General features: G+C 41.6%; 1 protein-coding gene across 7 annotated transcripts in view; it reads right to left on the reverse strand.

The window, feature by feature from the left end:
• The window catches only part of CUL1 (cullin 1), a 104,592-nt gene that overhangs the window by 60,999 nt on the left and 26,490 nt on the right, over positions 1 to 17,103 (reverse strand). For 6 of the 7 annotated variants that reach the window (XM_021063586.1, XM_021063584.1, XM_021063587.1 and 3 more), the window contains one exon: positions 10,457 to 10,757. In XM_021063586.1, coding sequence (XP_020919245.1) covers positions 10,457 to 10,596 — 140 coding nt within the window. In that variant the 5' untranslated portion in view covers positions 10,597 to 10,757. Of the gene's footprint in view, positions 1 to 10,456; positions 10,758 to 13,369; positions 13,393 to 17,103 lie in introns of those variants that run through there. The other variant, XM_021063588.1, reaches the window with a different exon arrangement.

Here is a 17,103-nt window from a genome sequence, read left to right on the forward strand (position 1 = left end):
GGTCTTCACTATAAAGTTCTTTTTGAATTCTTCATATGTTTGAAATTTTTTATAATAAAAGGTTGAGAACTCCAAGACAGAGAACATAACAATGTTCAAAACAAAATATAAAAAAACCACTTGAGGAGTTCCCGTCGTGGCGCAGTGGTTAACGAATCCGACTAGGAACCATGAGGTTGCGGGTTCGGTCCCTGCCCTTGCTCAGTGGGTTAACGATCCGGCGTTGCCGTGAGCTGTGGTGTAGGTTGCAGACGCGGCTCGGATCCCGCGTTGCTGTGGCTCTGGCGTAGGCCGGTAGCTACAGCTCCGATTCAACCCCTAGCCTGGGAATCTCCATATGCCGCGGGAGCGGCCCAAGAAATAGCAACAACAACAACAAAAAGACAAAAAGACAAAAAAAAAAAAAAAAAAAACCACTTGAACCTCTAACATCATTAGCCAAAGACAATTATAAAATGCTTTATTATCAAAACCAGTTATTTATGAAATGACTTTACAAATGCCTATATATGACTTTGGTCTTTTTCTTAAGACTTCCTGTAATGGTTCTCTGTGCTAACTACACTGTGATAGGCTAACTGCACGAGCTATTTCAATATTTGAGACTGCTAAATTACATTCATCTTCCCGAACTGTGCATCTTCATGAGGACACGCTTAGGGCTTCAGATGAGCCCAAACTGCTGCTCTTGGTAACTGAAGGCTGGGCTTCATCAACACTCTTACGGTCTTCATTTTGGCAAAAATTTTAGTAGTTCCCTGGGCTTCTTCTAGGTCCAATTTACACTGCTCCCTAGACCAACTGGCAACACTAATCCAGGAACTTTATCCTACTCTCAAATTCAATCCATAGATTTTTAAAGTAAGTTTTAATCCACAAAATGAGTAGTGTGTCCAACAGTGAAATACTTCAGTCCAAAGCCTGACAAGTCCTCATATAAGATAAGATGCTGGCCTGGGAAACCTAACTTTGCTCTTTTCTGGAGAAGGAAACAGACACAATGTTTATAGGGAAGATACCACAGAAGTAAACTTCTGAGGGAGCAGTGAATCATCTTTCACAAAAGAATGGCACCAATTGTGCTCAGAATCCAGGCGGAGTCAGCAGAGAGGCAGGAACCATAGCCTCTCACCTGGGACAGATGGATGTAGCTTTGACTACACAAGAACTTTTTTTTTTTTCTTTTTTTTAAATCTTAGCTTTAATCAACTTACTATGTGTGGAAATGTTATCAGAAAAGGAAAAAGTAGATTCTAAATGTGCATCAGAAGCTGCTCAAGAGGTTATCTATGTAGGGAACCCAGCCCCTCCTCAGCTCCTTGGCACAGGGGTGGGGGTGGAGGTGGAGGGGTGTGATCCCGGTTGCAGGAGGCTCTGGAAGGTGCAGTCCTGAGTTTCTGGGAGTGACCCTTTCACTGGGGGAACTACAGGCCCCAGGCTTCCTGCCTGCTAAAGCAGGGCTCCACTGGTAGCCCTCTCCCCTCCTGGAGCTCACTTTCCACCTGCCATTCCAACACATGTGGTAACCGTGTTAACAAATCATTTGCTCTAGAGGAGCAAAAACTTGATATGACTAATGTTTAAAAGAAGTATGGCCATGTCTAAAACTGTTCAAGAAAACTCAAAACAGAATATGAAGAAAAGTTAAATACAGGATTACAAGGAACTAAGAAAAAAATACCATCAAGAGGGAAAGGTAAACCAAAAACCTAAAGGGCAATTAAACAGAAACTTCCTTCAGTAGTCAAAGGGTCGAGTGTTTTATATTAAGGTGAGAGTCTGACAAACCCTTGTACTTGACTTTGAACACCTTGAGGTAATTTTTTCTTTCTCTCTTTAAGAGCTGCACCCACTGCACATGGAAATTCCTGCCTAGGGGTCCAATTGGAGCTGCAGCTGCCGGTCTATGCCACAGCAACACCAGATCTGAACCAAATCTGTAACCTACACCACAGCTCATGCCAACGCCAGATCCTTAACCAACTGAGCGAGGCCAGGGATGGAACCTGCAACCTCGACTATGGCTGTGGTGTAGGCAACTGCAGTTCAGATTCCACCCCTAGCCCGAGAACCCTCCATATGCCACAGGAACAGCCCTTAAAAGAACAACTTCCTATTTTCACATGTCAACAAATGTGACACTTGCACACACTGGTAGGAGTACCAGGCCCACCTCCCATCATGCACTATCATCTGAAAAGTTATATACGAATGGACTTCTCTCCAGGCTGTGATAGGCACAGCTCTGAAAGGGACTACCCCAGACGAAGCAAGTAAAGTCACATCTATTTCAAAAGCAAAGACTGCATGTAATTGACTGTGATTAACTATTAAATTTGTCTTAACAATGCTCAAAGCACTCTAAGTATATACACCATGAATCCAGTTTAGAAGAAAAAAGTTGAACATACCATAGTTATAGTAACAAAAACCCAAAAACTTGCTTCTAGGGACAGCTATCTCTCTGGAAGATAGATACAAATTCTCAAACCCCAAAACCTGTAATAGTACCATGGTAGTAATGAAAAGTAGAGAGAATTTTGCAAGTGAGTATAATAAACACGGTCTATTTGTGTGAGGAAAACCAGCCGAAACTAAAACTGTATTTTATTTTATTCTATTTTGCTTTTTAGGGCCGCACCTGTGCCATATGGAAGTTCCCAGGCTAGGGGTTGAATCGTAGCCACAGCTGCTGGCCTACCACACACACAGCCACAGCAACACAGGATCCAAGCTACATCCACACAGCTCAACAGCAATGCCAGATCCCTAACCCACCAAAGAAGGCCAGGGATTGAATCTGCATCAGTATGGATCCTAGTTGGACTTGTTAACCACTGAGCCACAAAAGGAACTTCCTAAAATTCTATTTTAAAATGCAGGTTCTCTACTGAAAGTCTAGAAAGCACACAAGAAGACTTTTTAAAAAGTCATCTTTAAGTCCAATACCAAAGGATACATCCCACTTTCAATAACATGTAAAGCTTTTCAAAAGAGAGAGCATGCCTGCAAGTTCACTGTACACAAACCACTTAGTATGCTGCTTCTCATTACATGCCAGTGAGTATTCTTCAATGAATTTTTAATGGCTGCTTATGGCCATTTTATACCAAATCCTTAATGCTGAAGACTGAGGTGGTTTTCCATTGTTTCCTATTATTAAAATATTCTGAATAACCTTGCACATATAATTTGAACATAACTATTTCCCTAGGACAAAGTTAAAAAAAAAAATCCCTGGATCAAAGTACATTTTTCAGTCTTTGTATTTCTTACTCTCTCCAGAAAGATCACAGCAAACACCCCCACCTGAGTGTAAGGGCTCCATCTCCTTGACTCTGGCCAAGGCCACCATCATTTCTCTAAAACTGTTTTAAATCTGATAAGTTTAAATTTTTAAATACTCTTCAGTTCTTTAATAATTAAGATTGATTGTTGATAATTTCCTCTATGCTTACTGCATTTGCATTTCTTCTGTGAACCAGTTATATCCTTCAGAGCCTTATTTTAAAAATATGGACAAATATACATATGAGAATAGTAAAGTACATTTGGAAAAATATATAAAATACTTTTATACATTTAGGTTTGTCTGATATAAGCCATGCTCACCAGGTGAGCAAAATCAGCTTAATGTAAGACTTCTGGATAAAAAGCCCAAAATGAAAAATGTCCAAATACCTTCACTGGCTACTTGCTTATTTCAAAATGGACGTGGATCATCATTATCTACTGTGAAAATGATTTGTTACTCTTTGTTTGATCTGCTTTTCTAAGAGACTGAGTTTCTATAAAGGAAAGTGAGTTCTGCAGCAGGTAGGCTGAGAAAAGGCTGCAACCTGGAATCCGCCCTTGCGGCCACAGCTCCTGTGGAAGAGCGGGCGACCCAAGAGTAGGGCAGTGGTGACAATGACTGCACCACTGGCAGGTGCCAAGCAGCAGCAGGATTGGCATGTCCTGGTGTGCCATTCGTGTAGGCTGCAGATCCTCAATGGATGAAAAGCTCCCCCTGTCCCAGTGACCTGTGTGGCAGAATCTCTGGACAGATTAAATATGAATTCTGAACAGGGTGTAATTTACTGAGAGATGAGCAGCCAGAGCAAGAAAATAAGAATATAATCCTTAGTGTACTCATTGGGGAAAAAGAACTCAAAAAACAGGTCAAGAAAACAGAACTAATTTCACTTCCAGTACTACAGGGAGAAAAACACTTTTAGGTTTAAAACAAATGCAAGCAGAGAGAGAAAAAAAAAAAAAGAAAGACATCAACAAGGAAGTTTAAATGGACTCTAAGGGAAGCTAAAATTATGATCTGAGTGAATCATAACTTCAGAATAAAATGATTCTGATGTGGAAATGAGAAGCAGGTAGACCTGGGGCCTTGGGAAAACAAAAGACTCAACCAGACAGCCTGATGTCTACCTAGACTAGATCAGACTGGTCGCTGTTAGTTATGCCCCAGATCCTCACATTACATGCTCCCTTCACCAGTGTCTGCTCCACGAGTTCTGAGCTATGCATGGCACTGGAAACATAAAGATGTCAATAAACTGAATAAGAAATCTCATCACTTATTTCAAGTTCAAAAGAAAATCTACTATTATTTACCCACCTGCATGGAACATACTCCTATATTTTTCTGTGAACAAAAAAAGTTGCGGAGTTCCCGTCTTGGCTCAGTGGTTAGCAAATCCAACTAGGAACCAAGAGGTTGTGGGTTCGATCCCTGGCCTTGCTCAGTGGGTTAAGGATCCAGCTTTGCCGTGAGCTGTGGTGTAGGTCACAGACGCGGCTCGGATCCTGCGCTGCTGTGGCTCTGGTGTAGGCCCGCAGCTACAGCTCTGATTTGAACCACAGACTGGGAACCTCCAGATGCCGAAGGTGCGGCCCTAAAAAGATAAAAGAACCTGTTGCACTGTAGCTATAGATATCTAAGACATTGTAGAAAATCAGAACTGAACAGAAGTGCTGAACAGACATACAGTGGGGAGTAAGGGCTTCAGACTAAACGTAAGAAGAAAAATGAAGCCTTTGTGAAACAGCTGGAAACAAAGTTCACTGAATTAGACCTTTCTGACTGTAGAGGCTCTGGAACTTTTCTTCCTTTCCCAAGTTCCCTTCTCTTTCCTTTGCCATTTTGAGTTGAAAAATCAAAAAACATCTGCCATTTAATAACCCACCTTCTTGTTATAGCACAAATACATGCCAGAGGTTCCTAAACGCTCTAAGAATATTTGTTTCACATTCAGAAGTAGATTACTCTTCTCTAGAGAACACACCCCATGTTTCCCCAGGATAAACAAGGGTAAAAATCTAGCTGCTGGCTGCTAGCTACAGTTATGGGAAAGGATCCCTCCAGGTTCTCTCAGCCAGCTTCCCTCTCCTGCCTCCCTTTCTCACCCACTCTCCTTCACAGCTGCTGACCACGCCGAACACTGAAGCCTGACAGGACAGCAGTGAGAAGCAGCCTGCTCGCTCTTCCCAGAAGGGAAAGTACCTCCTAACCTAAATCACAACCTCACAATCCAAGTGTTAGATAATCTGTCACTGGAAACCGCCTGTGGGAGATTATTTTAAAGGGCGATGCAGTTAAGTGGTTATATGGGAGACTGAACAGACACTGGAAAGAAAACTTTTCTCAAAATACTTATGCAAACTGAGGCTGGGATAAAACTGTGCGATGCTGGGATAAAACTGTGCGATGGCAACATACTGTTTCCAAAAGTACTGTATCTTAAATGACTTAAATTGAAATGAAGACGTGCCCTAGAAAAATGTCAGATGACTCAAGTTCTTCTACTTAGGAAAATAACACAGATGTTAAAAATGCAGGGGAGGAGGGGTAAAACTGTATGATTTGCAATAATTAATAAATACGAGTAGATAGTCTGTTTTATCTGTATCCCCAAAATTAATATATTGAATTGATCAAACAAAAGAACTTAGAAAACAGAAACAGATTCAAAGATTTTGAAACCAAACTGATGGTTACCAAAGGGGCACCGTGGAGGAGGAGGGATAAATTAGGAGCTGGACTGATATACACACACTATCATATAAAAAATAGATAACAAGGACCTACCGTATAGCACAGGGAAAGATACTCAATACTGTGTAATAACCTATGAGGGAAAACAATCTGAAAAGGAATGGATATATGTATAACTGATTTACTTTGCCGTACACTTGAAACTTACCTAAGTCAACTATACTCCAATAAAGTTTCAAAAAAAATAGCATCCATGAAGATGCAGGCTAGATCCCTGGCCTTGCTCATTGGGTTAAGGATCTAGTGTTGCCGTGAGCTGTGGTGTGGTTCGCAGATGTGGCTCGGATCTGGTGTTGCTGTGGCTCTGGCGTAGGCCGGCAGCTACAGCTCTGATTAGACCCCTAGCCTGGGAACCTCCATATGCCTCGGATGTGGCCCTAAAAACCAAAAAACAAATAAATAAATAATGATTTTGAAAAGAGTTGATCAAAATCCTCTTTTTTGGAACTTCATAAGGAAAATATAGGAAATACTTTGAGAGCTGTGGTCCATTAAATTCAAAATCTGAAGGCCATATAGTGGATGACAGAGGTTGTTTCTAGATTCAGACTACTAAGAATTGAAGACAGGCATCATTTCCCAGTGGTTGTTCTAGTAGGCAAGTCGCTGGAGCTTTTGGAGACCAGGTTCTCAACTCAGCAGAGGAGGATATTTGGTTACTATCACCAACCCCTGAGTGTGATGTGAGCCTTAAGTAAGACGTAGATGGCTCTGAGCACAATGTCTGACACACAGGATTCAAATGGTGGCTACGATTTCGTAAGTAATATCTAAAGAATTAAAGTCAAATATTTTGGACAGTTCAGATTCTACACTCCTAACAAATATATGACTCTGTTTTCATATATTTGAATCTGAAAGAACTGTACTCAATTTAACAGTAGCATTGGAGTTTCTGTCGTGGCTCACTGGTTAATGAATCTGACTAGGAACCATGAGGCTGCAGGTTCGATCCCTGGCCTCACTCAGTGGGTTAAGGATCTGGCGTTGCTGCGGCTCTGGTGTAGGCCGGCGGCTACAGCTCCAATTGGACCCCTAGCCTGGGAACCTCCATATGCCTTGGGTTCGGCCCTAGAAAAGGCAAAAAGACAAAACAAAAAAAGTAGCATTACTATGATTTCCCTGGTGGCCTAGTGGTTAAGGTTAAGGATCTGGCATTGTCATTGCAGGAGCTCAGGTCACTGCTGTGGCATGGGTTCAATGCCTGGCCCAGGAACTTTCCCATGACACAGGCACAGCAAAACAAAACAAAAAACAAAAAACCTGCTGAGCCACAACTGAGCCTGTTGTGGCTCAGAAGGTTAAGAACCCAACTAGTATCCATGAGGATGCGAGTACAATCCCTGAACTCACTCAGTAGGTTAAGGATCTGGCATTACTGTGAGCTGTGGTGTAGGTCACAGACATAGCTTGGATCTGGCATTGCAGTGGGGCTGTAGTGTTGGCTGGCAGCTGTAGCTCCAAATGGACCCCTAGCCCGGGAACTTTCATATGTTACAGGTGCAGCCCCCCCAAAAACAAACAAACAAAAAACAACCAAGTAGCATTCCTGAATATTTTTTAAATTGAAGGTATCAGAACTACAAATTATAATAATTTTTAGAATAAAAGAATTCAGCAACTGCAACAAGCAAAGTCTCTTTTTTCTCAGAGTTCTAAAAGCAAAACATCTATAGGGCAAAAAACCAGTTATGATTTGTTCAGAAATTACAATTAATAAATTGCCCAGAGACAAACCAGCAACTTAATTTCCACGGTCTCTATACAAGTGCTCCGCATTTTTTGCACACCAGAAATCCAACCAAGTGCCATTTCACCATTGGAATTACCATCTCTAGCTCTAGCACAAACTTACAGGAATTAAAAAACATAACAAAAACAACCAAACCGCAAGCCACATACCTAGCAAGCCACATCCCTCTAGTGGATTAATACCCTCTTCATCTGCAAAGATTATACCTCCTTCTATATATCATATGACCTAGGAGAATTAAAAATACGTCCTCACAAGAACTCATAGACAGGGAGTTCCCGTCGTGGCGCAGCAGAAACAGATCTGACTAGGAACCATGAGGTTGAGGGTTAAATCCTTGGCCTTGCTCAGTGGGTTAAGGATCCGGCGTTGCCGTGAGCAGTGGTGTAGGTTGCAGATGCGGCTTGGATCCCGTGTTGCTGTGGTCCTGGCATAGGCTGACGGCTACATCTCCGATTGCACCCCTAGCCTGGGAACCTCCATATGGCACGGGAGCGGCCCTATAAAGACAAAAAAAAAAAAAAAAAAAAAAAAGAACTCATACACAATATTCCTAACAGCACTGTACATAATAGCCAAAAAGAGAAACTCAGATATCTATCGATGATGGATGACTAAACAAAATATAGTTGCACAACTTGTGAATATACTGAAAAAAAAAATGCTTTGTACACTTTACAAAAGGCAAATTTGGAGTTCCCATTGTGGCACAGAAGAAAGTATGTTCCAGCATCAGTAAAATTGAGGAGGGAGTTCTCGTCGTGGCTCATTGGCTCAGTGGTTAACAAACCCAACCAGGATTCATGAGGATACAGGTTCAATCCCCGACTTCATTCAATGGGTTGGGGATCCAGCATTGCCCTGAGCTGTGGTGTAGGTCACAGACATGGCTCAGATCCAGCACTACTGTGGCTGTGGTATAGGCTGGCAGCTGTAGCTCTGATCCAACACCTAGCCTGGGAACCTCCCTATGCCTCAGCTGTGGCCCTAAAAAGCAAAAAGTAAAAAATAAAAAGGGGGGATGAATTTTATGGTATGTGAATTATATTTCAAAAAGCAATTAAAAAAAAAAAAAAGGATTCTGCAGTATAAGCATATAAACATTTATGAACATCTGCACATACCTACAATAAGTCATAAATTAATTTATAGGTAACAGTTTCATATCTATTTAAATTAATACTATTTTTTAAGATTGATAAAAAAGGAATTCCTGTCGTGGCTCAGTGATTAACATGGCTCAGTGGTTAATGAACCTACGCAGCTCGGATCCTAGATCCTGCATTGCTGTCGCTGTGGTCTAGGCCGGCAGCTACAGCTTCAATTTGACCCCTAGCCTGGGAATATCCATATGCCACGGGGCTGCCCTAAATAGAAAAAGACCGCAAGAAAAAATTGTTAAAACATATTAGCATAGTTGAGGGCATACCAGAACATCACATAACTAAGTTTGACAAACCCTCATACATACTAAAGATTTAAACTTAAATCGTCATTGAACTAGCACTTCCAACTCCTAGAACCAGCAAATCAGTAACAATCTGCCCTGTAGTGAGTTAGCTTAAACTGCAATTTCTTTTTTTTTTAATTGCAATTTCTTATATTAGAATGGAATTAAGAAGCTTTACAAGTTAAATACTATGTCTTGGAGTATAGTCACCCTTGCTATCTGTCAGAGGATATGTCTGTCCAGGATGTTCCAATGCCAAAATCCATGGTCCCTCAAGTCTCTTACATAAAATGGCCGGTACAGTCGGGGCCCCGTATCCTGGGTCGGGAAAGCCAACAGTATACAACAGACAACAGGAGCCACATCTCTTATATAACCTCTGGAGCATACAGCAGTCCTTTGCACCCATCGCATGGCGGACCACAAATGAGTGAGTGAAATACTTTAACACCATATTTGTAAAACAAGGCCGTAACAGTGTAACTTTTGCTCTATATGGTGACCCTGTACGTGAGAGTCAGCAAACTTTTCCCATAAAGGAACAGAGAATAAATATTTTTGTCTTTGTGGTCTAGACCACTTCTGATGCAAGCTAGTCTACTCTGAAAGCAGCCCCAGAAGATACAGAAGCGAATGTTCCCCTGCTTCATTCAACAGAACGACCTGTTACCTACTGAGCCGTTAAAATATGGCTACTACAGCTTAAGGACTCATTTTTTAACTTAATTTTAATGATTTTAAATGTAAATAACCACCTGCCTTTAGAGGTACTGCACTGAACAGCACTGCTTCAGATGGCCAAATAGCCAACTCCACCCCTGTTTAAAACACAGAAGAGTAGAGGAGTTAACCTCTTTTTTTTTTTTTTTGTCTTTTGTCTTTTTAGGGCCACACCCACACAGCATAAGGAGGTTCCCAGGCTAGGGGTCTAATTAGAGCAAGGCAACGCTGGATCCTTAACCCACTGAGCAAGGCCAGGGACTGAACCTGAAACCTCATGGTTCCCACTCGGACCTTTTCTGGTGGGCCACAACGGTAACTCCAAGATGAGTTAACTTTTAATGCCAACAATGAACTTTATAATTGTATTACAGGATGAACTGCAAAGAGAAAACATAATGTAAAAGTTCTAACAACTCACAGATCAGACCAGTAAATAATCAAAATCCTAAGCAAATAAATGGCAGCTCAAGAAGGAGGATACGTGTAGAGTTCCATGTATCTGGACTTCGCCATACTCTGTCTGGTATACACTTGCTGGATTCCAGCTCTGAGGTCGTCCCAGATCTGGTCAAGGCCAATCTGCTTCAGTCCATGGGGATTCTGACTCCTGTTGGATGACATTGTGACTAATATTCTCAAGTCGTCCAGTGCAGCAATCCTTATTCAAGGTACAGCTAATTCTCCATTAGATGAAAATATACAGTATCATTCCAAATGTATTCACAGCAGCTCAGAAAGGATGTCCTTTAAATGTAGAGAATGAAATCTCATTGCAGGCAAACCTGAAAAATAAATAAAGGGAATTAATTAATCTTTTCTCAACATCCTGCTGGGGGTTGGGGGTAGGGGGGAGTAACAGGTTATTTGCCACAGAGACAGAAATAGTCTGTAGGTCTTAGCAGGTGCCACTCTAATTCAGAGATTATTTCTCTTCTATGCAGAAACACTCATATTATATCGTCTGTGTGATATGCTTTCTTAGTAACTGACCTCATAGAAACTGAGCTCAAACTCATTATGTCTAATAGTGCTCAGGAGAAAAGCTGGGTAAAACTTGCATAGGCACAGCCAACCCATTGCTTTGCAGGTATCAAAACTTAAACTCTATGACTTGACCTACCTAACAAAGACAAACTCAAAGGAAAAAAGGCAAAGGGAATTCCAAGAAAGAGAAATACAAATAGCTAAAGAAAAAAACCAAACACTCAATCTCACTAGTTATCTATGAATTCTAATAATTTTTCACTTAGCATCTGACGAAATGCAAATACTGGTGAGGCTGAAGGTGAGGGGAAATGATCACTCCTTTCTTAGAAGGAAATTGGCCAAGAGTTGCTTAAAAGGTACCCTGAATTTAGGGAAACCTGGGTTTGAAGCTCAGCTCCACACCTACAAATGTGTATGTGGTCCTGGGCAAGTTACTCAACTTCTCACTGCTCTAAGCCTCAATTTCCCAGCCTGCAAAATGAGGAAAATCTACTTAACACACAGTCAATGCCTAACTAAACGGTAATGGCTATTATTTCTAAGTGTATGAAGTTACTGAAAAATACAATGTATAATGCTTCAGGATCATGCATCTATATAGACTTGAGCTATTCAATATTATACTAAGTCAGTACTTTCCAACATACATTACAGAGATACTTTAAGGATCATCAACTTACATCACGTCCAAATATGGAGGTTTTTAAACAAGTATTTCTGGTACAAAACTAAGAAACACTGAATTATATTAAGAGCTCCATAAAATAAATGCTGGGAGGTAAATGGAACAGTAAGAATGGAGTTCAATACTGACTCACAGACTTTGAAAAACTTATGATTTCCAAAGGAGACAGGTTGGGGGATGGGGATAGGCTGGGGGTTTGGGCTGCAAATGCTGTAAAATTGGGTTGTGATGATCGTTGCACAATTATAAATGTAAAGTTATTCATTCAGTTTAAAAAAAAAAAAAAAAGAGTTCAAGTTTGAGAAACCCCAGCAAGCGATTTAGAGCAGCCTGTCTCTTCGAAGGCATCAGCATCACAGGGCTCCAGGGCATGAAGGCACTTTTAAGGACAATATAGGTCATGGCTGTGGCTTAAGTCTCAACTTCTGAAGCCTAAATCATCTTGAATATTGACAACCTAAGCTATAGGACTTAGTATTTTATGAAACCACACCACCATTCCTGATCCTGAAAGTATTTTGTTGTATGTCAAATAGGTATATCCAAATGTGAAACATAAAAATGTCTAGGACAAGAAAGAATCCCCAAGTTTTAGGGAGCTAGAAACTCAGCAAGGACTTTGCCAATGTTTCCTAACAGAATTTCAATCTGCCTTTCCTCACTACATTTGGTAGGAAGCACAGCTGTGGACTGGTAACATCACCCGAGAGCATCATTATTTAAACCCACACTCCTCTCCCTGCAACTTATTTAATTTTTCCCTAAAGGGAAAAGATCACTAAATCCCCCCAGACTCACAATTCAGTTACCTCAAAGACAGTAGCTTTCTCATAGCCATCTAGATGCTCTATTTACTCCTTTTTCTTCTCTCTTAATTTCTACCAGCAACTGAGAAAATGTTCCACTTTTCCCATTTTTATCTTTGCCTCACTTTATCATTTCAACTGGGTACCATAAAAGTTCAATTAAGACAGAAAAGCATAGGATGGGACCTATCAAATCTTCTCTTTAAACCTCCATAAGCCAGTGACTCACATTTATCTCTAACTCACATTTCTTTTCTGAGCTCCATCCAGGCCTGTCTCTGTATAGAGGTTCCTAATTCACATCTTCTCCTTCTGTCTTAAATCCAACAGATCCACAACTGGACTCAGATCTTCCTCCAAACCCCATTTTCCACCAGTGCTGCCGATTTTAGTAAGTGGCAACTCCACATACCCACAAAGCAGGAAACTGGGAATAATTCTAATGCCTCACCCCTCATCTTTCTCGTTCAAATGCTAATGATTTTAATTTTCACAGTCATTTCAAATGTACTCACTCATCTATATTTCTTCTCCCAATAATCATCCTCATCCTTTCCTAGCTGGACCACTATTTCAGTCTCACCTGGACTCCCCTACCTCCTAATATTTAACATCCCTGCCAGTCTATTCTCCACACAGCAATTGAGACATACACTGTCAACCTGACTAGGTTCTCATTCTGAGAGCAGCAGGAGCCCAGGCAGCTCAAAGCTGAGACAACCTTCCTAGGGGGCAATCACCTCTCCCCACTGGCCTCTTATAGAACCCCACTTCTCCACTTGGAGACAGCCACACTGACTTTGTCCTCCCTCAGACTTGCCAGACGCCCTTCTGTGCATTTCCTGCTGCTTTCTCCTGGAAAACTCCTCTTGGTCACATTCTCCTCCAGCCACATAAGCTGTACTAGGAAACTCACAGCGACGTTCAAGTTCGCCCATTTCAACTCTTCCCCAGGGTAGAAACTCTGTGTCTTCACCAGGACTCTCACCCTGCATGGATGAGAAGGATCCTCAGGCACAGTGACCATGTCTTCACTCACCACAACAACCTGAGAACCCCGTTCAGTGCTGGCACAGGGCTCAATCAATGTTTTGCATAAATAAACAAAATAATAAATGAAGGAACTGATGAGTTATGTTTTTAAAGGATTTAGAAAGAAGGAAACACCAGTATTATTATTAGTTTGTATTTTTAAGGCCGCACTCACAGCATATGGAGGTTCCCAGGCTAGGGGTGGAATTGGAGCTGCAGCAGCTGGGCTACACCACAGCCAGAGCAACGCCAGATCCGAGCTGCGTCTGCAACCTACACCACAGCTCACGCACGGCAACGCCGGATCCTTAGCCCACTGAGTGAGGCCAGTGATCGAACCTGCATCCTCATGGGTGCTAATCAGCTTCGTTTCCATTGAGCCATGACAGGAACTCTGGAAACAGCAGTATTATTGAACATCTAAACTCCTGAATCTCCCTTTAGAATCTCCACAAATTCTACCTTGTTTCTCTTAAATTTTTTCCTTCAAACACTATTTCTTGCTGTTTCATTTAGTAAAGTTTTATATTATCCTGGTCATTGCAAATGCATACATATTTTAACGCAGTGTTTAAGCAGACTTAACGGAACTTGTAGAAACTGTTTTTACCTAACAAATATTTAGTAGAAAACTGCCATGTGCCAGGGACCACCCTCTACCCTGGTTATGCACTGCTAATAGTAGATCAAAGCAGATACAGTCCATGTCCATAACACCGCTGTCATGAAGTAAAGCATCTAGGAGCCTAACACATATATGTCTGGCATACAGCCTACTTGGAAAGTGTAAATTTTAGGTACCATGCATTTGTGTGCCCAAAGTATTTATTCAGAAGTGCCAATTATAGTCACACCAGATGAGAGGATAACTTTACAAGACAGTTCTGGCCCTTCCTTTTAATAGATGAAGAAACAGACTCAAAGAAGCAATCAAAACTGCTCAAGGTCATGCCAGACAGTGGCAGGACCACAGGCCAGAGCACTGGATTCTCAAACCAGTACCTGTCCCCACCCCCACCCCCCCACCCCCGCCACACACACTCTAGTCTGGACTTCAGGTTCTTCCACTTTTAAGGTGTCAGTAAAGAGGGAAACCACTAAAAGAGCCATAAGGAAAAAACAGGTTATCAATTACCTACTAATCTTACAAACCTAAACAGCTCCAATTAAAAGAGCTCACAGTTTGAAAGAAGAGAGTCCTAATTATATCAATATTAAATCTAGTCTAATGTTTTGAAATTAAAGAAAGCTGAGTTTTTTTTTTTTTAATTTCTTAAGTCTCACTGTGGGAGGGATAATACTATACACACACACATGATATCACATATACGTATAATAGATAAGCAACAGGGATCTACTTTATAGCACAGGGAACTCCACTCAATATTCCTGGGGTTTTTTTGCTTCTTAGGGCTGTACCCATGGCCTATGGAGATTTCCAGCTAGAGGTCCAATCACAGCTACAGCTGCTGGCCTACGCCACAGCAATGAAGGACCTGAGCCATGTCTACTACCTACACCACAGCTCACGGCAACGCCTTATCCTTAACCCACCAAGCGAGGCCAGGGATCAAACCCGCAACCTCACGGTTCCTAGTTGGATTCGTTTTCGCTGTGCCACGATGGGAACTCCTCCACTCAATATTCTTTATTAACTTATATGGGAAAGGAATCTAAAAAAGAATGAATATGTGTATAACTGAATCACTATGCTGTGCCCCTGAAACTAACACAACATTGTAAATCAATTAAACTCCAATACAAAATAATTTTTTTAAAGCCTGACTTTTTTTTTAAACTAAGAACACTGTAAATATCAGAGCAGAATTAAGCTGAGGTACCACTTACCATGCCCACCCCTACCCCCAGACAAGGTTAAAATATACCAAGTAAAACAGTCGGTGATTTTTCTCTACGACACCTCACTGTCCTCATTCAACATCAGCACCCAAATATGTTTACATGTTCTTTCCTCCTCAAACTGTACATCCTGTTACCAGTTATGAGTCTTATTCTATCAAAGTTCACTGATATGCCAAGATCAAATACAAACAACCCTTTCACGTTAAAATGTCAAATCTACTTTATTACACACATTTTGTGTCTAGTTCTGGTGCCACAGCACATCACAGCTCATGTGGAGACTGCCCAAAAAATCAGCCAAGTACTCTACTGCTGCTTTAGGCAGGAGTTTTCTCTTTCAAACTACCCATTTCCTTTTCTAGTTGTCTCCACTGAGTGTCCAAAATTCATAAAGAGTTGATCTGAGGTCCACAAATGCTCATGTGTCCTTACTGACTTAAGTTTAAATAGGATTAATTTTTTTTTAATGAAAAAACAAACAAACAAACAAACAACTTATTTAGGGCCGCACCTGGGGGACACAGAACTTCCTGAGCCAGGGCTCGAATCCAAACCATAGCAATGAGGCATCCCAGCCACATCCGCAAACCTAGGTTGCAGCTTGCGGCAACAACAGATCCTTAACTCACAAAGAGAGGCCAAGGATTGAACCTGCATCTTCACGGATACTAGTTGGGTTCTTGGCCCACTGAGCCAAACTGGAACTCCTAAAGAGCATAATCTTATAAAATAGCCCCAGAGAGCCTCACATTTATATACTTAACATTTAATCACTTATACTACAACAAAGAAATCTAAAGCTAAATCCAAAAGTAAACGTCAGAAGCAAGCATATCAGGAACATGTCTTAAAGGTCAGGTCACATGCTGACAGCAGCTGACCTGCAGGTCAGGGGAGGGAGCAGCAGTGGGCAGAGAAGGAGGTAAACTGTGAGGTGGCTCCCATCTGGCAGGCAGCTATGCATCAGGCACTGCCTGGATATCTTGACATCACATCCAGGGCTTCAGAGCCAGCCTTTCTGCTCCTGCTGGCTCACCCCCTAAAAAGGGGTCGTGCGGGGAGGCTCTGCACTGGGGATCCTGGAGGAGCTTACCCTAGGGGCCAACTGCTGACCATATGCTGGGAGTCAAGTCCTTCCCTGAAGGGGCATCTGGGTGGGGGCCAAATGGATCCAGGATGCTCTGGTAATGGAGTTGTCCACCTTGGGGTGTATGAAGGTTTGTGTGTTTCTATTTCATCTGCTTATGCATCACAGTGTTTGATTGTAAAATTGTTCCAAGTAATAAAATACAATATAGGTGCCCATTAAAAGACTGGCTTATTTGCCAATGTTGAATTTTTAGGAATAAACCACTTTACAAACCACATACCCTCTACCTCATAACTAGGCCATCAAAAACTATCAATGATCAAGCACACTTCATGTAAAGTGAGAGGCTTAGATGGTTTTTAGGTAAGGAGTAAGTATTTTCCCAATAAACGACATCACAGGGCCAAAAAATCTATGATGTCCAGGAAGCTGAGAGATATTAAAAACAAAAAAACCTAACCAAATATATACTTAAGAAATCGGGTGGTTTTCAAAAGTACTCTGGCACAGGAGTTCCCTGGCACCACAGGGTTTACCAAGCATAGTCAGGAATATCTAGGAGTTACACTCAAGTTTTCTGACACATAATCAGCAGGTTTGCTCACCACTTGGAAGCACAAGAAACCAAGGCACAAAATGCAAACCAACCAAGACAGCAACCAACG

The sequence above is a fragment of the Sus scrofa genome, chromosome 9 (genome assembly GCF_000003025.6).
Source record: "Sus scrofa isolate TJ Tabasco breed Duroc chromosome 9, Sscrofa11.1, whole genome shotgun sequence".
Classification (NCBI taxonomy): domain Eukaryota; kingdom Metazoa; phylum Chordata; class Mammalia; order Artiodactyla; family Suidae; genus Sus; species Sus scrofa.